Source organism: Tachysurus fulvidraco, chromosome 17 (genome assembly GCF_022655615.1).
Source record: "Tachysurus fulvidraco isolate hzauxx_2018 chromosome 17, HZAU_PFXX_2.0, whole genome shotgun sequence".
Classification (NCBI taxonomy): domain Eukaryota; kingdom Metazoa; phylum Chordata; class Actinopteri; order Siluriformes; family Bagridae; genus Tachysurus; species Tachysurus fulvidraco.
This window is the reverse complement of record NC_062534.1, coordinates 7,902,770-7,929,642: the sequence shown is the minus strand read 5'-3', so window position 1 is coordinate 7,929,642 and position 26,873 is coordinate 7,902,770. Positions and strand designations below refer to the sequence as shown.

Genomic DNA, 26,873 nt, shown 5'->3' with positions numbered 1-26,873 from the left:
AGAAAGGAATAGAGTGAAATGAAAGCATCAAAGCCATCACAAAGATGTCCTGAAGCACTATATCCTATCCCAAGCACTGCACTCAGCTGAGCTGTGCCTATTGTTAGTTGTGAGGATCATTCACAGCTCAACTGGTGGAAGATATCTTTAATATAACATAAGAAATCCAGAATAAAACATACATTATCTTGGCTTTGAGTTAGAGTTGGGACTTTTCATGATTAATCATTATCCTATGGATGTGTAGCTTAGTCATAGGACTGTAACGATCTGGTGTAATGTGATGTTTGAGATATTGTTGTTGTGGAAATTTTGCTGAGACCTGGCAAATCAGCTGCACACATTAGCTCTTGTTGGCTAGAGGGCTAATGTTTAATTAGCCATGTTTAATTTTGTTACATTCTAACGCACAGGTTTTGTTTCATCATAGAGTCTGAATGGATCATGCAAATTTTTGTGTTATTCTGTTTCACTTATTGTACTTTTAAAATGTCATTTGTAGAATGAATAAATTGAAAAGGAACATTATTTTTGCTTTATTGAAACATTATTTTTGCTTTATCAAAAATGTATTGGTTGGAAAAACCATTGTCAAGTTGCCAATGCCGCAAATTCCGTCATTAGTGATTTATGCTAGTTGTTTATAATAAGTTGTATCTGAGGTTCTGAACTCGAAATGAAAAGCACTATATAATAATAATAATAATAAGAAGAAGAAGAAGAAGAAGAAGAAGAAGAAGAAGAAGAAGAAGAAGAAGAAGGATGAATGAATAATGCTTTATTTAATTTTTTCACACTTCAGGTCACAAGTTACAAAATAAAAAATGACAAATTTGTTAATATTTCATAATAATAATAATAATAATAATAATAATAATAATAATAATAATAATAATAATAACTTAATTGATTCAGTATCAGTTTTGGAATTTGTATTAATTAGTACCAAACACATATACTCAGACTTAGTATAGAGAAACATAGATATTGATGCATCGTTAATCATTAGCAGTTGTAGTTTATGTTTAGGAAAGCATGAAGGAAGTGGCAGATTACCCAGAGTATCTTGGGGAAAAGTAGGACATTGTGTCAAAAAGAAAGAGGCGAGATTGACTTGGATTAGAAAGAGTAGTGATTGAACTGGAGGCATGTTGAAAGATTAGTACAGTACAGCAGTGTGGGCAGAATGGAGGTCATGTGGCTGATGAGCACTTGAGGATGTGTGCGGAGTGCCATGCCTTGATTAGCGGAAGATATTGTGCTTGTCCCGTCTGAGAGACGCATCGATCCAGCAGCCCAGATATTGTCGATTGAATCATTCTCAGCCATCCATCCTCCACGCTTGGTGAATAAAGCTTTATTTGTGCAGTTTCCCTTGATCTCTCACTCTTTCTTCTGAGCTTTTAGCTTCTGCTCCTCTTCAACCAGGTTTGAGATGTATAAGTGATAAAGGTCTAGTGGATTATTTACATACACAATGACATGCAAAACTCCAGATACTGTAGATCTGAACTAGAGTTTAGAATTGAGCCCTGGGCTCAGGAGCTGAGAGTCACTAACACTACCTGCTGTGCCACCAGATGCTCAGATTTTATTTGCTGTAACTTGCTATAACTTGCTGCCTTTGGAATTCACTTATATATCTTGGGTCATCTTACTATTTATATCAAGAAAAAATATATATCTGTTCTCTGATGCATTATTCAGTCCAGGAAAGTGAATGTACATGGGAACGACCGGCTACTTGGGGACAGTACATCTACTCAGTCTATTGTATGGCATCAGTACAAGACATCAGTACAAGCTGATGACTGGTTTCCAGTCATCAGCTGTCCAGTGTGTGTGAGCCAGTGCCCACTGTAGACTTAGATTCTTGTTCTTGGCTGACAGAAGTAGAAGCTCATGTGGTTTCTGTTATTGTATTCAGTCTGATTCAAGATTTGATGAGTTGTGGTTTCTGAGATGATTTTCTGCTCAGCACCGCCGTAAAGAATTGTTGTTTAATTTACCGTAGTCTTCCTGTCATCTTGAAACGATCAACAAGGCATTTCTTCCTGCAGAACTGTCACTTACTGGATGGGTTTTATTATTTTTCTTGGTCTATGTTTGTTTGTTTGTTTTTTTGCACCATTTTGTGTAAACTCAAGAGACTGTTATGTTTGCAAATCCCAGGAGATCCTCAGTTTCCGAAATGCTGAAAGCAGCCCATCTGGCACCAACAACCATGCCAGGGTCAAAGTCACTGAGATCACACTTTTTCCTATTCTGTTGTGTGAAGTGAACATTAATTGAGGCTCATAATCTGTTTCTGCATGATTTTTTGACACAAGATTAGCAGATGAATGGGCAGGTTTAAAGATGTTCCTTATAAGGGAGCCGGTAAGTGTTTCTGCTGAGATTTGTCTCATTAAAATAAGTGTAAATAAGAGCAGTAAGCAAGTTAAATGACAATTGTGTTTAATTGCAAAGATGCAGAACAGACTGGTGGGTAAAGTGTACACAGAGGTGTGATTCTGCAGTGTAGCGACCTGGCTGATGGGATATCATGTCATATTCCATTGTTTATGATCCAGTTCACTAATGTGGTAAAACAGCATTAGGCATTATAATCCCCTAGCTCATTTCACAGGCTGAGAGGAAGACTAGTGTGTAATATTCTATTATAACTCATGGGATTGCTGTTGCTGGAGGACAGGAATGTAGGGGTGTACACTGTTTGCCCTTTATGATTGCAAAAGAATCGATTTACAGCTATTCTACAGCCTAATCTATAGGTAGGACATTTTTGGCATTCCAGAAATCATGCCTGGCCCTGGAGACAATTTGCTGCATAATAGGAGCCTCTGTGCTGCTGTCTCAGAAAAAAATGAACATAACACTGCAGCAGGTAGCTGCCTGACTGCACCTAGCATGAGTTTTTGCCATATAAGTCGTAACTATGGAGACAGGATACTGAGTCAAAAGGTGGGAGCCAAGACAGAGATGTATTCGTTTTGGTTGGATGGTCTACATCCCCACTGCTTCCTTACTTGGCCTCTTAAACAAAAGGAAGCAAAGCAGTTGCAAATGAAGGAGCCATTTTTACTATGACATCGCCATTGCCAAAGCCTTGCAGTGTAAAACAAGGCTACAAGGAGAATCTGGATTGCATGAGCGAGAATAGCGTGATGCTAATGGCACATTGGGCTGAACAAGCGACAGTCCCGCTGTTGGATCCCAGTCCTCCATGGCAGTCAGAGAGACCTGAGGGATTTTACATCCACACTGGAGAGATGGCTCCGAGGAATGAGCCCAGAGTGCTGTGAGGTTAAAGTGCCATAATGAGTAGTGAGAGTGCAAATGTGCTAGTGTGTGAAGCAGCCAGTGGACACTAGAGACATGTAGACAGGAGCTCCTGATGCTTCCCAGAGACGAGGGGTTTGCCGTCAACTCTGTTTTTTGCTCAATTCGACCGTACGCTTTTAGAAAAAAGGATACTTAACTATAACTTTCCATGTCAGTGGAGTCATAATTTCAAGGGTACGTCTTCTCTTTCATGCTTATGTGAATATAAAGTAGATAATGATTTAAGGTACATAATTGAGTATCTTTAGTAAAAGAGTAGATGAAATGGGTACACCATAAACACACTACAGGTATAGAAGACGTTAATTTTTCACACCTTCTGATTGCTAAAATAAAGAAAGAGAGTTTTGGCATCCTGTTGCTTTAAGAGCAGACGATTAATTATAAGCGTGTGTTCATAATCAGTGCACTCTCAGTTGATGTGTAGCAGTGCACAGCCCACATGTGATGTGATGATGCACTCTGTGCAAGGTTACTGGTTTGTATCCGTTGTGAAATATCTGTCATCAGCCAATCACAGCATCTGCTATGCAGCCGGTTAACTGGTGTCTTGAGAAGAGGAGGCAAGCGGTCGAGGTCGACAAAGCCCAGGCATGCAGCAGCATTTTAGCTGGGCCAAATGAGTGATTACCTCCCAGCTTCTGTCATAATTCACTATGACCTCAATCTGCCAGCAAAGCCACTCGCTGATAGATAGGCCTGTAGGTTTATGCGCTCAGCACACGTGTCAGACAGAGCCCAAAGGCCCCACTATCTGGTGTTTATACAATTCAAACATAACAACAATCCCAATTGTTTATTATGATGTATAATCTGAATCTTATATATTTAATAGCTGATCTTATGACCACAATTATTACACTGCTTTCACCTAAGAAGCATATTAAGAATTTTATTAAGTCATCAATGTTATGGTATGAATGCATTATAATAAAAAGGCAAGTCGGATTTTTCCACAACTACAAAGTTTCATGTTAACACCCAGATATCTGAACAGACAGATCTGGAATTGGTCTATTAATGCACTACAGTGGCCATCCTCTTGTCTTGCTCCTTCCGCCACACGGTCTAGCATACAGCACATAGCACGCCTTCGTTTTTTTGTTTTTTTTTCAGTTTTGCCCAGTCAACAGGTTCTGAAAATTTCATCTCATTTTTATTCATCAGGGGAATCTCATTACATTAAATTCCAAGTCATTATGCCAGTGAATAATGTCAAATCTAATGAGAATTTTAATAAAAATGGGTTTCATGTTTAGAACGCTCTGAAATACTACAGAAAAAAATGAAACGGCAAACTATTATCGTACTTACTTAAACAATGTCCCTAGTTTTTTACTAGTCGATAACAAACTCTGTTCTGAGGGAACATTTTTTATTTTGTCTTTTAGTTGTTTGGCCCTGATCCAGTTTTAGGAATATGTTTGCAGATTAGAACGATAGTCAGTCTCACAGCAGTCCTCTGAGCTATCGATATCAAAAGAAAATTATAAAATAAATACGTAAAGTAGATAGATTAACTTCGTGGACCAGAGAAAACCACGAATGGCTCAAGAGTTGATCCAAAAATAAACATTAAACAAGTATTAACTTAATCTTTTCTCTGTTATCCGTGTACTTATAGAGCACTTCTTCAGTTTGTCCTGTAAAGATGCTCTGTAGAAACCTATAACAGAGGTTTTTTTTTTCTCTCAGAAGAACTTTTGAACATTCAACTATACAAAAATTCATGGAGGAGCTTTTTCTATGTTTAGTTATGTGATATTAAGCCTTGGGGTTTGTAAATTTAAAGAGCAGGTTAAGGATAATTTAGTATCGATAAAGAGCTGGGCACACAATTAAAATCACTAAATGCATTATATGCAGGGCAATTTCTCAATCAGCAAGTAATTTGTATCTGCTGTACTTTGGCGAGGTGACCCTTGCCTGGAATAATTACTTCAATCAATCAGTGAGTCACTGAGGCAGCGATGATGCTCCTCCATAGCAGGGAACAAGGATGCAGCCAACGATATTGTGAGTCATATATGGCTCTTACTGCCTCTGGTCATTTAAGTGGTCAAGGGATGCAAGTAAGGGGTAACGCGATTTCTTTTTCTTGGAGGCAAAGAGGGGTATAGGGTTTAGCTTAGTGCAAGATACTGCTATCAAAGGCTTAACACTTATATGATGTTGCTCAGGGCTTTCAGCAGAACACAAAGAACAGAGGAACATTAGGTCAGTATATGAAGAGCAAGGGCAGGGACAGATATTGCCACTTCTTGGCCCCAAGATGACCATCTTTCATCTTGCACATACTGTGTTAATGCTTTAGAGAGCTTGATGATATCCTTGACATCTTTTCAGCTCACTCGGGTCTGGCCTCTGTCCTGCCCAGAGCTTCAGTCATGGAACTGATCCAAGAAGCAAAGTGCACCACAACCCTCTTCACACTATTATATTCTCATAGCTTTATGCCTGCACTGAAACACACACACACACACACACACACACACACACACACACACACACACACACACACACACACACACACACACACAGCTTTTGATCCAACCTGTATCATCCTTCAGGAGGGTTAGCAGCATTGTAAAATTCAGTATGGATTTTTTTCAGTATGGATCCTCAACTGCTTCAGCACAGGGAATTTGGTACCAAAACAAAACTTCATTAAAAGTGTACACTGTGCAAACTGAGCAATATTTGCACTGGTCCTTTCTTTCTCCACCATTTGGCTCGTAAAACGTTATCTTGCTGCAAATGAGAAGGCCTAAGTGGTTGGCAAACATTGTCAGTGTGCACTGGGGCAGTGTGGTGCATGCAGGTCTTCAGATCAATTGTGCAATCAGGTAGGAGATTGCCCTGAGGAGGCTGAGCCAGTAATCCTTTAAGAGACTAAACCGAAAAAAAAAAGTGCATTGCTGCAGCAAAAGTGCACCTTATATCCAAACCCAAGCTATTTTGGGCAGCAAAATGTGTGCAAGCACATATCTCTTGATCATTTCTGAGGTGTACAAAAGCTGTTGTACAGTAGTAATACAAGCACATGTGCCCATTCCCCTCTGTATTTATAGCTGCCCAGTAGCAGTGCATGTGTAGGCAGACAGCTTTGGCTCCGTTTGCTGCAGAACTATTCTGGTGGAGAAGCAGTTAGAAGTACTACTGAGCAGCCAAGTGATAGAGAGACTTGACCCTCCATCAGAATTGCTATGTAAAATCATTCTGTTGTGTACCTACGCAAATACTAAAGCTAATACTACTTCGCTTCAGCAAAGGGTTGGGTGTAAATACTGTGATGGACATCATGAGCAGCCATCAGCCGCTTTGTGTCGTATACACAAATTAACTCTAGCCCACTGTCCCGTATCTGAGAAAATCTTGGTAATATATATGAACATAGCAAATGCTGCCTGTCCATGGGTTTTTTAAAAGGTTATTTAATTTTGTTTTACCGTCTATGGACAAGTACCGATGGATTTGAGTTAAACTGAGAATTAAAGTGTAAAAGTTCTCTGTTTAATGGGTATTAAATCCACTGATTTCTCAGAGTTTTATTAAAAGTTTGTTTATGTCCCCTACTGTTTTTCAGGTCTGTTTCATCGTGCTATCATCCAGAGCGGCTCAGCACTATCCAGCTGGGCTGTCAACTACCAGCCTGTGAAATATACGCGTCTGCTCGCAGAGAAGGTGGGCTGTAATGTGCTTGATACCATGGATATGGTGCACTGCCTGCGTAAAAAGAACGCCCGTGAGCTAGTAGAGCAGGACATTCAACCTGCACGCTACCATGTGGCCTTTGGGCCAGTGATTGATGGTGATGTGATCCCAGATGACCCAGAGATCCTCATGGAGCAGGGCGAGTTTCTCAATTACGACATTATGCTGGGCGTGAACCAGGGTGAGGGCCTTCGCTTTGTAGAAAATGTCGTGGACTCTGAAGACGGCGTCTCAGGCAACGACTTTGACTTCTCTGTCTCTGACTTTGTAGACAGCCTATATGGCTACCCAGAGGGGAAAGACACTCTGAGGGAGACTATCAAGTTTATGTACACTGACTGGGCTGACCGAGACAATCCAGAAACACGACGCAAGACCCTTGTCGCACTCTTCACTGACCATCAATGGGTGGAACCATCGGTAGTGACAGCTGACCTGCACGCTCGCTACGGCTCGCCCACCTATTTCTACGCCTTCTATCACCACTGCCAGAGTTTGATGAAACCCGCCTGGTCAGATGCGGCACATGGAGACGAAGTACCGTATGTCTTTGGAATCCCCATGATCGGTCCTACTGACCTGTTCCCCTGCAACTTCTCTAAGAATGATGTTATGCTCAGTGCCGTGGTTATGACCTACTGGACTAACTTCGCCAAGACTGGGTGAGTGCTGCTGTTGAGTAAATAAATCTAAGAAAACAAATTTATACAGGGCCAAATGTTCAATGTGATGTTGCTGGATTCATAAATCATTAAGGTCAGGATCAAAATGGGCAGCAATGAAAACGAGACAATGAAAATCCTTACAACATTGATCTTTGACTGTGTATGTGTGTTTGCTCTGAGTGCTCTGAGTATGAAAATATAGTCGAGATGTGTGGGAATATATACTGCAAGATAGGGACAAGGGGTGAAAAGAGAAAATTATCCGGCAACCGTATGACATTCTGGCCCATGGCATTATCGATCACCTCAGCTCTCCCTGAGTCGATCACTAGCTCCCCAACTGACTTGAATTTTTTTCTCTCTTCATTGGCTCAGTTTTGCCCAGAGCAAAAGTATTATGGATTTGTATGAGCAGACCTTGTAATCAGGTCTAACAAAACAAATCTAATTTGATAGCCACTATTGCTAGAGAAACCATTGATCGTTCATGCCTCTGGTTGCGTAAATTTTAGCTGTTTTGCAATTCAGAATAAAATGCCATTGCCTGACATTTATAAATCATCATTTGAATGATCAAAATGCACAAAAAGTAAATTGGGAAATAAATAAAAAGTATAAGATTTGCATTATTTTAAAAAAAAATTGTGCACTAGGCTCTGAAAAGCCTCCAGACAAACATCTGTCTGGGTAAAGGCACACAGCTTAAGGGCACTTCACATTTCATATTTTAATTTCAGATTTTGGCCACAAGAGTAGCATCAGTTACAACATATTTTTAAGGCAGTGCTTGGCACACTAAACAAAAAAAATAAAACTCCTCAAGTATTAGGGGAAAAATTGAAAATCCATGCCATTATTTCAGGTTAGGGGGTTATGTGTGGACTTTTAGAGGGCAGCAGAGCTCAGACAATGCTGAGGAATAAATATTTGAGAAGCAAATCTCAGTTCTGTGAAGAACATACAGTATAACGACCTCTAACCCATCCTGCTTGTCGACCCTGCTGACCGTATCACCCCTGGCCCAGTGGTGCAGTGTGCATTTGCCCCCAAACAGGCAAAAGATATGATACGATCAACAGATCTGTCCATGCCAGCTGTTTTATAATGAGATGACCCAGATCCTGTCATTGCTAGATGTCTGATACTGTATGTGTAATGCATTAGACCCATTATATAAACCTGTGTATGTCTGCATGTCAGGAGTATGTGTCATTCCCCAATCCTAAATTCCACTTTTTGCTTGCATGCGTCTTGAGTCATTGCGGTAGTAAGAAGGCATGAAAATTCCCATTTGCGGTAGATGGAGCCATATTTTCTGAAAAAAATCAGGATTGAAAAATGTAACAGACAGACCAACCATATGCTACTCACATATCCTAATGGATTCTTGATACGAGAACCAAACATATTCAGTTCATGTACATGATTGATAGGATATAGGGAGTAGTCTATTTTCTCTGTACTGAATCAGCCATGCAGGGATTGTGCATTATCACCCAAGCCTTTTTTTAATTGCCCTTTTTCCAACTACACTTTTAGCTTCATGATAAAAACCTTCCTAGAACACCACTGTTTTTATAGAGCTGGTTGTGTATTCCCACCCAGCTGTTTTTTGCACTATTGTACACCATCATTCCTTTCTTTATTTTTTAGTAGTTTTTAGCCTACAGTGAAACACTACCCCTGCTGTTCTGAGCCAGCGTAAATGGGAAGATGAACACTGTTGTTCTGGGTTTTCTTTTACCTGTGTTTTGTTTTTGGTTTGGTTATTTTTCTATTAACCTGAGGGTTATTGACATGAATTCAGATAAAACTTGAAATGTCTGCTGATCTGGATATTGCTTATGTTCAGAAAGCATGAGAAGCTGTCCACTCATGCATCAATTAACATGAATTTTCTCATTCAGGTTACACTGTCAAAACAGCAACAGCAATGTTACTTACCCTATTCATTTACATATCATTAGCACCTTAACTTTAATCTTTCCATCATGTGGTTTCAGTCTTGTCGTTTTTTTTTATATTATTATTCATTTATGGCATGTAGCTTATTTGCTTATTTGAATTTGCTTGGATGAAAATTGAATTAGCAGCACCCTCACTTAACACTGCAACATACATCTTGTACCTTGTCTTATTGTGGTTTAAACCGCGTCTTTCAAATGATGTAAAGCTTGACATAGAGTTAGAAAAAAAATATAAATAAAAACAAACAAGATGCTGCTGCATCTTAATGAGGCCGATTTTTTGGAAGCCAGTGCTTTCAGACAAAGAGGAGACCACACTCAAACGTCAGCTGACCCCATTACACAAGGCCAACCTGTTCTTTCCCAGGATTGGAGCTAATTACATCCTTCGTCTTCTGGCTTTGTTTCAGCAGAGGCCATTGCCAGTCCCATTGTGGTTTAAAAGGGCTCTGTATGGTTTGTGTAACTGCATCTCTCTGTTTTCAATACCCTCTTAGTTAAGCTCAGCTACTGATAGGAGAGTCGCCGCCAATATTCTAATTAGCTCAGGCTAAGCTAGCAAAATGACTCGTTACAGAGTCTGAGAATGTATTGATCTGAGAGCTATGTAACCAGAATACAATGATACAATTAGAGTTTTTCCATTGAACAATATATACGTATTTATACACAGTACATTTACTAATCCTGAACTTATTTATGTCTCTATTTTCAACTGCATAGGGCCACTGTGAATGTGGGAGTTTGCTGGAGGTTGTGAGAAACTACCAACTGATGGAGGAATAAAACACTAGGGATGCATACAGTGATTTACAGTGAAAATAGCACAATATTTAGCTCTGTTTATGTTTATCACGAATGCATGCATGCTCATGCACTTCCTGCTGGTCTCCCTCTTTATAACACTGAATTTAAATCAAGTACATTCATTAGCTACTTTAATTATCTTGATGAGCAGGCTATGATTTATTATTAAAAATTCTTTCATTGTCAAAGATCGATAGTGGCAAATTCTGTCACCTTGCTTTACCTTCATACATTTTTTCCTTTCCCAGCCAGCAGTTTTGGTTAATGCTATACTGTATGCTTCTAGATTTGGAGTGATCGTGCTGAGTTCTTTGTTTAAGATTTGTTTGTTTTGTACAAAGATGCTGTAGTAGCTCATATTAATATTTTTGCAGAGGCAAAGTTACACTATTTGATTTGATTGTTGTCATTAATTATGAATATTTCCAGATTACAGTCATATGTACACTAATATACATTAGGCTTATGTCACATAGAATCATGTTTCACAAATTCAAGTAAAAAGTAAGACCTATACTATTTAGCAGTATCATTATCTATGCATCAATATTTCATGCTAAAATACAGCGCTACAATTCACAAACTGGCTTTTACTGAAATGTAATAAAGGCATATACATCAGTTTATGTTAAATATGTACAGGATGATTGTCATACTGATTCTACTGATAATAAAAGGCATGTCCTTTAGAAAATTTAAACGTAAATAAAGCCACTAGTATTTTCATATTAGTATAAATAGAACATTTGAGGTTTAGACCGTGTCAGGTAACTGTAAAATATATCCCAAAAAAAAAGGTAAACATTTTCTAGGGTTGAATCATTTATGTCATCCTGTCCGGTCTACGATGCACTGATCAGGGTATCTAATATCATCCCGTTATACTCCATATAGTAAGTAAACGGTACAGAGAAAAACATTTTTAAAAGGGGAAATGATGGAGTCGACATGGATCCTGGGTAGGAAGTGTAAACTTACATCAGCGAGAAGAAAGCATTACTGTGGGTAAACAAATGATGTTGCCTCCTAAAGCTGCTTGAAAAGGGACATTTGGAAGGAGAGCCGGAAATTGATACACTGAAGATTGCTGTGCCATTCTTTCTGTTAGAGAAGCCATTCCAGTAAGAGGACAATTATCAGGACAATTTAGTGATGATTGCTGCTGAGCAATCACTGGTTTGTACTGTTTCTACCTCCACCTATACTTTTCTGTTTGGTACGAATCATACGTCAGCAGGGGCAGAATTCCTGTGAAGTCATACTGTAGCAATTGGCAATGGGATAAAAACAATAATAACAAAATGTACAATAACAGATTTGTTACCGTTGCACTGTCTAGTGGAAATAAAGAGACTGGCTGATGTGTAGACAGATCTGATAATACAAAGTAAATGTATTTAACCTAATCTGATCCATCATTAGGGACAATAATGATGAATGTAAAATATCTAATGACTTCTGTCAGCCTTGTATGGGCCTGTGGTCCATGGTCCTTTAACATCAGAGGTGTAAGTAGCTCACAAAGGGACAGACTCCAAAAAAATGTCTGGTGAGAGAACATTTTTGGAAGACACAACGAGAAGCTGATGCTGCTGGATAAGTCTCTTTTGGAGTTTCATGTGCTACAAATATAATATTGTATTGTTGTCACTCCCACATTGTCAGGCGTATTTCATTGACACACTGAGTCATTTAGACATTCTGAATTTATGTTTTTTTTTTTTTTAATTAGAATTGGACAAATATGGCTTCATCTATTGGAAAGCTTTCAAGGTTGCTGTTCAGTCGCACAAACACGTTGTGTTGTGTTACTGTATGTGCTATGTGTTCAGGCCTTGAGAGAATAGAGGATTCAGTTCACTTCTGTTACCTTGAAATGAAAAGGCAGCACTCTCTGCACTTACAATTTACTGTAACACTAAAGAACCAAATTAGCATTATTCATTTACATTTACATTACAAGGACACCATTATCCAGAGCAACTTACATTTATCTCATTTATATAACTGAGCAGTTGTGGAATAAGGACCTTGCTCAAGGGCCCAGCAGTGGCAGCTTGGCAGTGTTGGGATCTGAACTCATGACCTTGTGATCAGTAGTAACCACAGATCTAATTCATGAACAAATTAGCAGCATAGATGGAGATAACATCTTTCTCTACTGTAGTACAGAACAATGATACAGGTGTTTACATCTGACTTGGGTATACACAGTGACAAGGACAAGCCTGGATGTTTCTGCATGTCCTTTCAGATTTGGTGGTCCTTGGGGACACGGTCATTGATTTGCTATGAAGTAACGAAGGTTGAATTGAAAAAGCCACAATTAAATTAATTGTTTTTGACTCTCTAGCACATCTCATATTCATTTCTATCATTTGTCGTGTGACGGTACACACACTGAGAGGGGAGTTTTTTCTTTATTCATTAGTTGCACTGATTTCTATGATACTCTGCTTATTGGAATCCTACAGTCAGAGTAGATCAGACTCACACATCAATATATCTCAACTCTGCTTGTAGGGAGGAATTTGCATAGGTTGCCTTGCCACCGGGGCATATCTGACCAAGTCTCCTGGGATCACAAAGTATGAATAACAATAAAGTCTTGAGGAAATCACAGATGCCAATCATCTACCGAATTTACTCCATATGAGATGGCAGATATAATTACATTAAATTATTATGTTTAGTGAGGAGGACACATACTTACAGTACACATACAAACAGCAGTTCAAAAGCTTGTGTAGGGGTTGTGTGTGTGTCTGTTTTATTGAATATGGTTCAAATTAATTAAAAAGAAAAGAAAAAGAAAGTTGGGATTGATTAAATACAACGTAAAGAGGTGTGCTTGTTCAAATTAGTTTCTGTTTCTCACTTTCACAAATCACAAAATATTCATCAGGATCCACAATGTCCTAAGTTTACCTCTAACTGAATAAATTTTATCCTATTAGTTCCCAAAATGCCACATTTATTTTATGGTTTTTAGTCTTATATTTTATTTCAGTTGGCCCCAGTAGAGATGTGTGCACATCTTTATAATCACCACCTCACTGTTATCTCCTAGCACCTTTACAGTAGTTCGTTCAGGGTCTCTTGGCAGTTTCAGTCATTCAAAGCCTGATGCCACCTGGCTCTCTGTATGACACTTCCTTGATGGTGGATGAGTTCGTGATCACTGAATAAGAAATGGAACATCTGACCCACTTGTATTTGGGACAGTCTTCTCGGCCACAGCTCTCTGCGAAGAGATCTGTGCAGGTCCCATCCCAACACTCAGCTGTGGCACCCTGAGAAAGTGATGGCAGACAGACATGAAATAGAAGGGTGGGAGCTCAGAGGATAAGATGTTGGACTACTGATCAGAAGTCGTCACACAACCAACAAGTTGCCTCTGTTGGGGCCTTGAGCAAGGATAAGTATGTTTGCTAAATGCTATATATGCAAATGATTTAGACTGGGTGTCATGCAAACACCATCAACTCTTCCTGGCATCGACTGGTGAGTCCTGCATTGGGCTTCTTGTTCTATGAAGTAGAGTTGATGGTGCTTGTGTTCCCTAAGCTCATGATTTTACAAACATGGTTCTCTGACAAATGGATTGTGTCACCCATAAATCTAGGCAGGTGACACTGAACCCACATGTCGTGTGATGAACTGCTCAAACTTCATTTGTTCATTAATCAGCTCTAAAGGAGTTGAGATTCTTAACAAGGCCAAAGGTCTTGTTTCTTATTCCACAATCATCTCCCAAATACACCAACTTTGTCCTATGTGGGGTCAATCCAGCTTACTTCAGGATACCTCTTTTCACTTTTCATCAGGTTGTGGCAGTGAAAAATGGCTCTCACAGCAGACTGTGTAAGCAAAGTCTTATGCCTCTTTTCCTCCCAAATGAACCGAGTGCTGGTTCAGAGCTAGCACTGGTGCTGGTTCAAAGTTGGTTCCACTGGCGAACCTTCTAAGAACCGGTTTGCCTTTCCACCGGCTAGAGAGCCATCACATCGCGGAGTGTGACATCACTGTATACGGGTCACGTTACCCAGCACAGCAACGTTAGCGCAGCAGCGGTAAACACAAACACAACAACAATGGCGGATGTTGCATTACTGTTAATGCTCATGGCTTTGTGAACCTACATTAGCATCCAAACGCGGCGAATAAAATGTGTACGTGCAGCTCCGTGTAATCTGTATAAACGGAGGTTGTAATCGAGAAAGTACATAACGTTATTTTATCATTAACACAGAAAAAAGATGTAACTACCTACTATCATGTGTGCTGATAAGTGATTATATTGTGGTAAAGTAAAAGTGTATTAAACATTAGTAAACTTTAGGTACATTATCAAATGCGCTAACAGTAGCCCCGCCCACAACCCCTAACACAAGCGGTTCTTAAGTCTAGACCAGCAACGTTTTGGTGCTACTTAAGAACATCTTTTCCTGGTTCAGAGCCGGTGCTTTGGCGGTCGAAAAAGAAAGAACTGGTTCTAAATTAGGCTCTGGCTCCGAACCAGCACTCAAACTGCCTCGGTGGAAAAGGGGCACTAGTAAGCAGAACATGGATTCATCATCAGAAGCCACATTCATCTAAGAAATCCACTAGCCATACCCTGAAACATACAGTATGGGATTATATTATAAAGTCTAGACATACAATTAAAAGAGTATATAAACTATTTGAATACATTGTTTGCAAAACATTAGAAACTTCTGTCTTTGTATTGAGAATGCTCCAGAGACTGACTACATACACTCTTTGAAAATTTATAACCCAATAAAAGTTAGTGAGTTGTCCCTCTGGGAGAATCCTTTAACATTCTTTGTAGCGCTACAACAGAGTGTTTCCCTTTCCGAAATGGTTCCAAGTAGGTTTCTTCTTTCCAAGTATAAAAACCCTTAATTATTAAATGAACCCTTAAAGTACCCTTGTATAAATAAAAATGATCCTAGTAATATTGAGTAGCATTAAAAGCAAACACATGTTGTTTAATGGGTTGAAAAATGAGTTTCTCTGCAATACTTGATCTCTTTAACAAATCGCTGCATATTGCAGGAGAATTAAAGCCCTGTGCCTGATAGTTTTATCTAAATTATCTGCTTTACACCAGCTTTAACAGTGATAAAAATGTGCACACTCTTACGGTTACATACAGTATGTAAAAATATGTTATGGGACCTTTTGATGACGTCTGGGCCTAAATAAGCATTGAAAAATGACAGAAGGTTTGGCAAAGATTTGGGAGAGAAATATAGCATTCACTGATAATGATATTGGTATGCTAACATCATTGGTATTGCTGGATGTAATGTATTGATAGATTTAACTGATGCTGTTTCATGCTAACCTTGAAGTCAAGAAAATGTCCTCTTTTCCCTGAATTTCTGTTAATAAATTTTTTTGTGCATGACCAAAAGAAGATCAGAAATCCCTCTGCATTGGAGGATTTGAATGAACCCACACACCACTCGCTGCTAAGTAGTGAATTGAAAATGAGGGTTAGTAAGTTGTCTGACAAAACACTATCGGGCCCTTGTTCCAGTCATACATACCCTTTCCCAGAGTCCACTTCCGGCCTCACTATTGACACTGCCGCAATCACCTGGCATGTGTATGAGCATAATTAGATAAGCCATGTGCCCTGCTTCCTAATGCCAAAAATCAGATTAGGCCAAGATGCTGCATTGATTCAACAGAGAGGTGGTGAATTATTCATCTTCAACTAAAGTGTGATCCACACAGAAATGCGTACATGTGGGGGAAAAAAACATACTCCTACGCTTCAAAGCTCTCTAGCTCTGTGTCTCACTGCAGCTCTCCCCGAGTAACTGTCATGACAAGGACGTCATTGCTGACCCGTGCTCAGCCAGACCAACACTCCAAAAACACTATGCATGCATTGCACAAGGCATGCAGTCATTGCACAGTCGGTTATTGACTGATTATTACTGGCAAGAATGTCTGGTGTATATTGACATAGTGCACTTTCCTATCAACCAAGATTGCGACCAGTTCAGACTACGGACTCTGCTGCAGGAATTCATAAAGTCACTGACGCTGCAGCCTTCATTGACGTTCTGTTCTCTGGCATGTTGCACGGAGGAGGATCAATATGACCTTACCGCGGCCGCCTGCTCCTTTGAAACTTAATTACTGATATTCGGCTACAAAGTCATCATAGCCTGTCTGCCGATATTCATTGGGGATCATTACTAGCCTAATAAAATCGGTTATTTATGGGTCACACCACTGATATCCAGTCTCACTGGAGGGATTTCACTTCAGCAATATCAATTTAAAGTCCTGGCCTGAAAACACAAAAAAATTGTAACAGCAATAAAGTAGAAATGAAAATGTGTCATTTTCTTGGCTGGTTTTAGGGTTTGTCTTCTTGTTTGTGCTGCTGCAAGGAAACAGGTGCCTACATCCTTGAGGAGCGGGAGAAAAAAAGCCCCCAGGCTTGTAAAACACCCCAGCATGCCATATTTTCTCACAAATTAATCATCTTTCTGAACCTGATTGGATGCTTAGTGGCTCTCGTGCCTTGATTCTGTTGATTAAACTCTGAAAGTGAGGATGAGATCACATCACACCATGTTGCGGCTCTTCATTGCACCTCGTACATATCCCTACTTCGTCTCTGCTGCACTCGCAGTCGGGCTACATGACAGGAAGGAGACCTGTGCTTGGTCTGGAATGCCATATGTTAATACAGTTAGTAAATCAATAGTGCCACGAAAAGGGAATTGGAGGCCACCTTGCACCCAAACTCCAGCTTGCTCAAGTGTGGATGCGGAAACGGTGACCCCTGGAGGCGAGAAGGTGTTAGTGTGTCCATCAAGCGCCTTTGCTCGAGGCACCCATGTTATAGTGTCTTGATTAATATGGTCCACTTTCTATCAGCACACACTGTCAATGTGCACTGTGCTGTTCCTCCAAAGCAATTAGCCAAAAGCCTGCACCACTGTTGCTTTATCAAAAACAAGCTGCTACCTGAAGAACACTCTGAAACATGTTGATTTATTCATTTGTATTTATTCTAAAAGCTTCTTCTCCTTTCTGTCTTTTTTTTTCATGCAGAGTTGAGGGAGATGCATTGGGCTTTCTTTAAACTTGGCTTACTGAATACACTGAAGAGACAGATATTGTGCCTGTCAAACATACAGACAGACGAGTCATAGAAAATGACAATTTGAATTAATAATGCATTATGTTCATGTAGCAGGCGTACAGACAGCTCGGCTTCCACTGATCTCTGAAGCAGGGATGAAGATAACAGTCTTGGGTTTGGGTTGTTGATCGATGCCTTCATGCACTAGAGGATGATATTTAGGTCACTTTGTTATGGTGTATGGAGGAAGTTTGGGCAGGAAAATGCCTGACAGTAGAAGTGTCAAATGAAAAAAATGGTGACAGGTGGAAGAAGGGAAACGGTCCTGACTGAACGGAAAAGGCACACTGTACAGAAGTGTGATCAGCAGTGGGTTTTTATGAAGCCTTGTGTACTGTTCGTTACATAGCAAGTGATGTCTCATTACTCCATTGAATAATATTGTTGGACTATTGATCTCTTTGAAAGTGTGTGTGTGTGTGTGTGTGTGTGTGTGTGTGTGTGTGTGTGTGTGTGTGTGTGTGTGCGTGTGCGTGTGTGTGTGTGTGACTGCTTCCGGTTTGAAAACATACGACTTGGTTCATTGCTGGGTCAGTTAGGGTTTTTTTCTTTAGGTATCAAAAGGACATGACATAATTTCTGTTCTATAAATATTTTATTAATCTATACACCATTTGGATATTTTCTGCTCTTTTAGTTATTAATATTATATGTCTCCTAGTGTTGACCATGTACTGTATAAATTCATATATATTTTGTGACATTTCATATTTTTTGGGAAGATATTATTTCTTTGGGCAATATAATAGAAAAAGGCAGAAAAAGAACAGATTTAAGAGTAATGTTATGCCAAAAAGACACATACATTTAGTGAAATGAAACAAACAGGATGACTTTGCATCAGTAAACACATGAATACAGACTGTAAATATGAATGAATTAATGAATGAATGAATGAATGAATGAATGAATGAATGAATGAAAGTAATATAACAATATATAGCATAGCGGACAAGAAAACAAACACGGCTCACTTATAAATAAAATAACTCTCTCATTTCTATTCATTACATTTACTGTTCAACAATTTCATAATCTTCTGCCTTTTCACATACCCCTGTACTCTAACAAGTAAAATGCTGTATAACAGAGAAGGCTATTGGAAACAGAAAAAGAAGATTGAAGAGAATAGAGATTGAATTATAGACAGAGATTGAAGAAGAAATGGTGGAATAGAACGAGAAGGGATCTCCCCCAAGGATTTAAACAGACTTAAATAGAAGATTTTAAGAATAAGAAGATTTTAGCAACATCGTTGATAAACCGTAAATTAACACATTTATATTACATTTGAATCATTTTTACATTTATATTACATATGAATCTAATTCATCTATTTTATATATTGCTTTATAAATAACCGTTGGTCTATATTAGGTACAAAACCAGATATAAATACACGTAGCATGATTAAATTACAAACCAATAGCAATATACTTACCTGAGTGCCGACACAGACCCAATGTCATGTTGGGACACAATACCTCTGGACTCACTGAATGGTTTACGCAGTGTAAAAAAACTGTGTCCTTTACAGTCACCAGATTTGTATGCATTAAAAGCTATAGACGGCCCAAACCACTCCATTCCTCAAAACACAAAAACGCACCTGAAACAAAATCAGTTACAAGAAAGGTGTTTTGTCTCTCTTATAGTATAGTTCCAGAGACTTGTACAATCAATGCCACGGCAGGCTGAAGTATCAAAATCATCACTTTATGTGAAAAAGTCAGCAGTACTGTAAGTATGCTGTTAGGGTATGTACGTGTGTTCAGATCACCTCTATCCTTTCAGTTAAACATGGCCTTGCTTCATGTTTAACCCTTCTCTCAAACATTGATCTCAAACATTATTAACAGATCCACACCTCTACATGAGCCTTATATAAATACAGTGTATATGTAAAGTATGGTATTGATTTTAGCTGCTGCAGAGCTCTTGGGCACGGGGCTTTAAATTCCCGGCAGTACACTAGGCTGGGATTTGTTTTTAAAAATTGTTTTAAAAACCACTGCACAAGTTCTCAAATTGTTAAGCTTCATGACGTCCTCATTCACAGCTCCATATGGTTAAAAGTGTATTAAAATATTTGACAGATATGAGCTGATCTTCTGTTAATTTGCTCACCTGTCTAAATGATGCAAAGTTGTGGGGCTGTGTATTTATTGCCATATTCAACTCTGTAAAGTTCTTGCTGAAGATCGCACGGATACTTATTTTCTACCCATTAGCATGTTTTAAATATGTTTCCACCATTCCCACTATGACCTTATTGCCGTGGCAAAGGTCACAATCTAAGGATTAAATGAAAACGTCAACTGTCACTGGCAGGACTTTATTGTCAGCTGTCAATCACCTGTCAGTGAGCATGTCACATTAAGGTTTCTAAGACCGGTAAATCACAAATCAACAACAAAATGAACATTTTGGCTTTGTCTAAGACAGCTAAATCAGAGCGAAACAATTCAGAAACCTTTTCTTCAGTTTCCAAAAGGAAAACTTTAAACTTCATCTTTAATCAATAGTCACCACATACAGTACACACACTGAAGGTCTCACAAAGCACAATTAACCTTATACTGTCCAGCTGAAAACATTAAAATGCACAATGAAACTTTGGCACTTTAGCACAATGATATTCACTTTTCACACCGTTCTCATGGAGTAGTGTGAACACAATCAAGCTAAACTGTAACACCTTGTTCTAAAGTGCTGCAATTTGGGTACATAGATGGAAAAAGTACTCAGGTGAGCTGATCGCTATGTTTGCAGAAATGGAAAAGCAGTCAAGCAGAAGGCCCAGAGGGAGAAGGAGAGGAAGAGAGGATGTGGTCATTGAAGACCTGCAACCGTTATTGACTATCAGATCATTTGTAGAAAGCCAGACAAAGCATACAGCCAAACTTGCGCTGCTGCAACAATACTTAGGACAGATAGAGTAGGCTGTGTCTGTGTCTATCTTTCATCTGTTTTATGTCACTGAATCAGTGCAAGTCGAAAAAATAAAATACATGTCATACTTTACATAGAGTTGAGTTAAGATCCAGCTGGCTGATGGAGCCACAGACATCAAACTGAGACACAATAAATCTTTCACTTTTATTCTCCGTCTCTAATGGCGTTAATATCTGTGTGCAACTGATTTCTTCCCAGAAATTGAATTTTTCTTTCACAGATTTCACATATTCTGTTCTGTTCTTTAGATGCTCATTTGCATATTCGCTGACTGTGTTTTATTTCACTGGTGTCTATACACTGATCTTGAATTTGTATTTGAAGGCAAAGTTTGATTACAAGAAATTTTGTTGTTTGGAGTCAAGTGTACAGAATGCTAAATTTAAAGATAAAAAGTTACTGTATGCGAGCATTTCTATATCTAGCGTTTATATCTCGATACTTTACCAAGGGGGGAAAATGCGCTGTGTGCATGGCTGCAGTGCACAGCCTATGAACTCTATGTGTCATTCTGTATACACTCATCATTGACCTTGTATATGTGTGATATCTGAAACTAGATATTGCTCCTTTGAATTTATCGTGTATCTAACTATCTAATTAACCAACGATTTGTTACACTAAGAATATATTAACGGAGACAAAAAAAAATATTTAGTTTATATATTTAGCATTGAACCATTTGGTTATTTCAATTCTATTCAATTCTATTCAGGTCAATTCAATTTTATTTGTATAGCACTTTCTAACCCTGAACCTTGTCTCAAAAGAGCTTTACAGAACATAATAAACCTAACACAAAAAGTTTAATATTATACAAAGATTAATATAATAGTAATTCTTGATTAATTCATGATTAATATTAGACTAAGATTAGTATTTATTCCCAATGAACAAGCCTGAGGTGACTGAGGTGACTGTGGCAAGAAAAAACTCCCTTAGATGGAAGTGGAAGAAACCTTGAGAGGAACCAGACTTGAATTGGGTGACACTGAAGATTATAAATATACAGAATTATTAGATATTTTAATTATATATATTTCTAACCCTAAGAATCCATATGACTCTTCTGGGAAGTTCATATGGTTGTTATATGGTATATATATCCAAATATTTTTGGCCATATAGTGTATAATTAACTTTGCATACACCAGGAGAATGATGGAAAACAATTACATGACACAATACCACTTCTTTTCATGTTTTTACGCTTTGACAATAATTAATCTTCTGAAGGATTTAATCATTAAAAGAACAATGTTGACTTTAGAGCAGTGAATGAAATACATCCCTCAGCTTTTGTTCCAACAAGTTCTCATCATTTTATTGAACAACTCAAAGCCTTGTTGTTATTATTGTTTCTTATTTATGATTAGGTTCAGGATTGTTAAGTAAAACATTAATGCGAAGCACACAGTTGTATGAATTAACATATTACCTTATTCAACAACCCTAGCCCAAAGTAATAAATAAATATTATGTGTGTGTTCACAGGGACCCCAACAAGCCAGTGCCCCAGGACACCAAGTTCATTCACACAAAAGCCAACCGCTTTGAGGAAGTGGCCTGGTCCAAGTACAACCCACAGGACCAGCTGTACCTCCACATCGGCTTGAAGCCACGTGTTCGTGACCACTACCGTGCTACAAAGGTGGCCTTCTGGAAGCATCTGGTGCCACACCTGTACAACCTGCATGATATGTTCCACTACACTTCAACCACGACACGAGTGCCACCCCCTGAGACCACGCAGAACTCACAGTCCACCAAGAGGCCTAATGGCAAGGCTTGGCCTTTCAACACCAAGCGACCGCCCATGTCACCAGCTTACAACAGTGAGAGCGGCACAGAAAGACGGAACAGCGCTGACAACGATGAAACTGGGCCATTGCTTGTCGAGAATGCACGCGACTATTCAACTGAGTTGAGTGTCACCATTGCTGTGGGGGCCTCTCTGCTGTTTCTCAACGTGCTCGCCTTTGCTGCACTTTACTACCGCAAGGACAAGCGGCGCCAAGAGCAGCGGCCACAAGGCAGCCCACCTCGCACAAACGCCAACTCCAATGTCAACGGTACCAGCGTCGAGGATGAGATTGCATCACTGCAAGTGAACCAATGTGACGCCACACCATCTGGAGAGGCACTGCCGCTCACCGCACTACCCGACTATGCGCTGACTCTGCGCCGCTCACCGGATGACATCCCTCTCATGACGCCCAACACCATCACCATGATCCCCAACTCGCTGGTGCCCATGCCCAACCTGCACCCATATAACACCTTCACAGCCGGCTTTGGCACAGCCGGTCTGGCCCACTCACACTCCACCACCCGTGTATAGCTTTAATGAGGGTGCAGAAGAGTATTGGGTTTTGTAGGAATATCACAGTTATGGAAGAGAAAAAAAGAAAGATTTTGAATAGACATTTTGTCACAGGCGGTTGTTTTCTGAATGTCGATTCAATTCGATTGGTTGTGAACTACTCCATGTTCCCTTCCAAGGGGATGAGCAGTTCGAGCAGTATTTTTTTCTAATAATCATTTTAAAAATGGGGGGACAACCTTTTTAAGAAGACTGGGCAGTTATTGGCAACACTTCTTTTGAATAATTAACAAAAATGAAGAAAAGTGCTTTTTATTTCCCATTTCGTTCTCGTGTGGGAAACACATTTCAAAACAATGGCCTCTCAGATGACATTCGCATAATGCGTGTTGCTTTTTTCTCATCAATGCCTTACATGCCAGCTTGAGTTTTAGTTTCGTCCTTTTTATCTTTCAGTGACATGAGCGTGCCTGGAACTTATTTAGCCAGAGTGATTGGATTAAGAAAGAGTCATTGCAAAAATATGGAGAGAAACGAAGCAATCCAGACCAGCTTTTTCAGTTGCATATACTCATACATGGTTTTACCTTTTTTCCTTATTTCCAGTAACAATAATTTGTCTGATCCCGACTCTGTCGTGAGACAAGACTGAAGATACAGACTTTACTGTGAGTGTTTTGTTAAGAAAAATTGCATATTTTATGACAAAATGAACTATCTTCATGAAATGCACACTTACACACGACTGTGTGTGTGTGTGCGTGTGTGCGTGTGTGTGTGTGTGTGTGTACATTTACCCTATTTTTGGTTGAACATTGTGTCTTTGGGGTGGGACAAGGAGGGCTTCTTTACCATGTTGATGATTTTCACCAGTAGTGTTTGAGCTGCACCTCTGCAAAATAGCACTTTTTTGTTCTTTTAAAAAGAAGTTATATATGTCTAATTTTGCTTAAGAATTACAAAAATAAATATATTATTTTACATGTAAAAGAAAAAAATAGCTTAATATTCAACTGAACTAACTGACATGATTCCACTGACTTTGGCCTGTTTGCACTGAATAATATTAGTTCAGTGTAGACCTGTTTCTTTATATATATATATATATATATATATATATATATATATATATATATATATATATATATATATATATATATATATGGGCATACATTCATATATGTATAGGGCTTTTATGAAGATTATACTCCCATTGATCTCAACATATTAACGACCATTTACTACTAGATTAAAAGCATCACTATCCAGAAAGCTGAGCGATTAGGGTTTGTACTAGTCCAATTTTCCATAAACACCATAATCCCAGGCCACACCAATTGTCTTTTTAACAGCTCTATATGTATATTTATGTATAAATATATTTAATATTTATTTATGTATACCAGATGTATACATGCTGATTGTGCCATGTGCCAAATTAAATCATAAAACTGGAGAAGACATGTTGCAAAAACATATTATTTCTCATCCAGACTTCCTCTGATTTTTTTTCTACTCAATTTCATTGCATCAGATTGTGTTAGTTTCTGGTCGAACTGTCAAAACAACCTGTTTATACCGTCAAATGCTGTTCTCCCTCCCTCCCGAACTGAGAGGAAAACATCCTGGCAGCTCTGGCAGCCAAGATCAAAGGAAAAACAGGAAGGAAGTCAGTGGTCCAAAGAAAGGAATTTGTATTAAAGGCACGCAAGTTTGAGTCAGAGGTTTTAACTAGTTTGAGCTCATTGATAGTCAATCATGTGGTAAACACGGTACTATATTGTAGAGCAAGTTACCGAAGTCAAGCTGAGCATGGGGTTCCCAGTCAATAACACACTTGTGCTTGTTCACATTAATCAACATCCTCCTGCTCATCACACAATAACTCTTGAATGCACTTTTATTAAATCTTGTACTAAAGATTAGTGTAATAAATTTGGCCACAAAGTGAGAGCAGACATGTCCCCAGAAAGTCTCTACTCATCACAATCTCCAACTAAAATGTACACAGTTAAATGGTAAAAATAAATTACTGCCCCTTTGGCTGTGTGGACTGCAGCAAAAAATTGGAAGCCATCAATGCTTGGAGTTTGTAGATGATGAGTTAATTAGTGAATTTCCTTAGGAAGGACCTTTAACAGAAGTCAACACTCCGAAACGAGGATAAAACCTTCCTCGAGGAGGTGACTAGTGTAGAGATTAAAGAGCAAGATTTACTACTCCAACTGTTTAAATTCTTTTAATGAGAAGAAAGTTCATATAAAGACCACAATGTAAACCTTCAGCATTATTTCTTTTGACCAACTGAGTCATGGCAGGTGGCCAATTAGAATATAGCTCTACTTCCAGTTCCTCACAACATGGGGAATAGATGCTTTGTCTCATTCGAATACCTTCAAGCAAGCAGCAGTTGGTCAGAGTAGGGAGGCCAAATACTCCTAGAATCAATATCATTTTTAGAATAAAATATTGCAGATTATAAGCATTAGAACAGCAGGGATCCCTGCTAAATGGAAAATAATTGCAGAACCTACATTATTCTTTATATATGTTTATGTGTAATTAGTTGGTCAATGATTTTACTCTTAGCTTTCAGCACACTGTTCAGGTTCATTTGTTTAAAATAACCAGTATGTCATTTATGCTATAGCTATTTTTAGGTCCCGTCTGTAATAGCTACTTTAAGCTTCACAAAGTCTGTCAGTGCTACTCCCTGCTGCATAGCGCACTCTATTCATACAGCTCCCTGCTGATCCAGTGACCTGTTTGCACATGAGTTATTGCGCTCCATACAGCAACGGTGTGAGTGGGTGTAACTGGATCTATTTATTTGTGGTAGTGTATATTGTTGTAAAGAGAATGTAGTGACACAAGGAGCATCACTGATTTCATCTGAATCGCTGGTTCATAGCAAGACACACCTCAGAGCTTTTTGTACTTCAGGAGCTGAATGCGATATTAAGAGAGAGCAAAATTTGGGCAGACCGTGGCATAGACTCTGAGGAAGGCAGGACTCCCACCCTCAACTCTAAGCAATGGCAGCTTGCCTAAAGGATTGATCAAGAAGGGTTTGAGGGAATTCGATGAAGCATCTAATCCCCACATTGTGAGCTGAAGCTCACTGCACTGCCCTGGAGAACTGGCAGAACTGTGAAACTGGATGTTTTTCTACCATGATTGTTGTCAAGGCAGTTGCACTGGCATGCTCTCAAAGATATATCAAAACTACTTCTCTATGTCTCAGACAAAACACTGTTTCATTACTGAGCTGTTCATTTTTAACTTCTTTTACTTTGCATTTTGTTTTGAGTTGGCCCCCACCATTAACATGGATTCTTTAAGGATTTTGCCTTGTCTTAGCCAGATTAATAACCAAACACTTGGTGACTGACTGAAGTGAAGTGATATTTTCTACTCTACTAATCTGTGTAGCATCTTCTGTACTATGTTGAATAGAAGCAAAATCCCATCATTTGTTAGTGCTTTTTTAAGTGTAAAAACAGTGGTTTGGTTTAAGAAGAGACTGAAGTTGTTCTCATCATTATGTTGCAGTTCTGTGCATTTATGTGTAATGGACATTTTCTTTGCAATACACTGGTGGCAATCCACTTAATCATGTAATTCACTATTTATTGTCTCAGTATCTCTTCATCCTGTTTGTAAGTAATGATGAAAGAAAGATGGCCGGGTAAATGCCAGGAGAATTATGATGATCAGACACTAAGATATGAACAGGAAATATGAGCTAATGGGCCAACTGGTGAAGTCTGTTGCATACAAAAAGAAATGTTAATCTACTATATAGTCTTAACATTATAAGACCTCGGTGCAGTGGATCATAGAGGAGGTTAATGCTAACCCAGCACACACACACACACACACACACACACACACACACACACACACACACACACACACAC

At 39.0% G+C, this 26,873-nt stretch overlaps 1 protein-coding gene across 3 annotated transcripts in view; it reads left to right on the top strand.

The window, feature by feature from the left end:
- nlgn3a (neuroligin 3a) overlaps window positions 1-26,566 on the top strand; it is a 149,864-nt gene extending 123,298 nt beyond the window's left edge. For all 3 annotated transcript variants that reach the window (XM_027154641.2, XM_047802044.1, XM_027154643.2), the window contains 2 exons: window positions 6,932-7,721; window positions 22,125-26,566. In XM_027154641.2, the coding sequence (XP_027010442.1) occupies window positions 6,932-7,721; window positions 22,125-22,971 (1,637 nt within the window). In that variant the 3' untranslated portion in view covers window positions 22,972-26,566. The remainder of the gene's footprint in view (window positions 1-6,931; window positions 7,722-22,124) is intronic.
- Window positions 26,567-26,873: the final 307 nt, after the last annotated feature.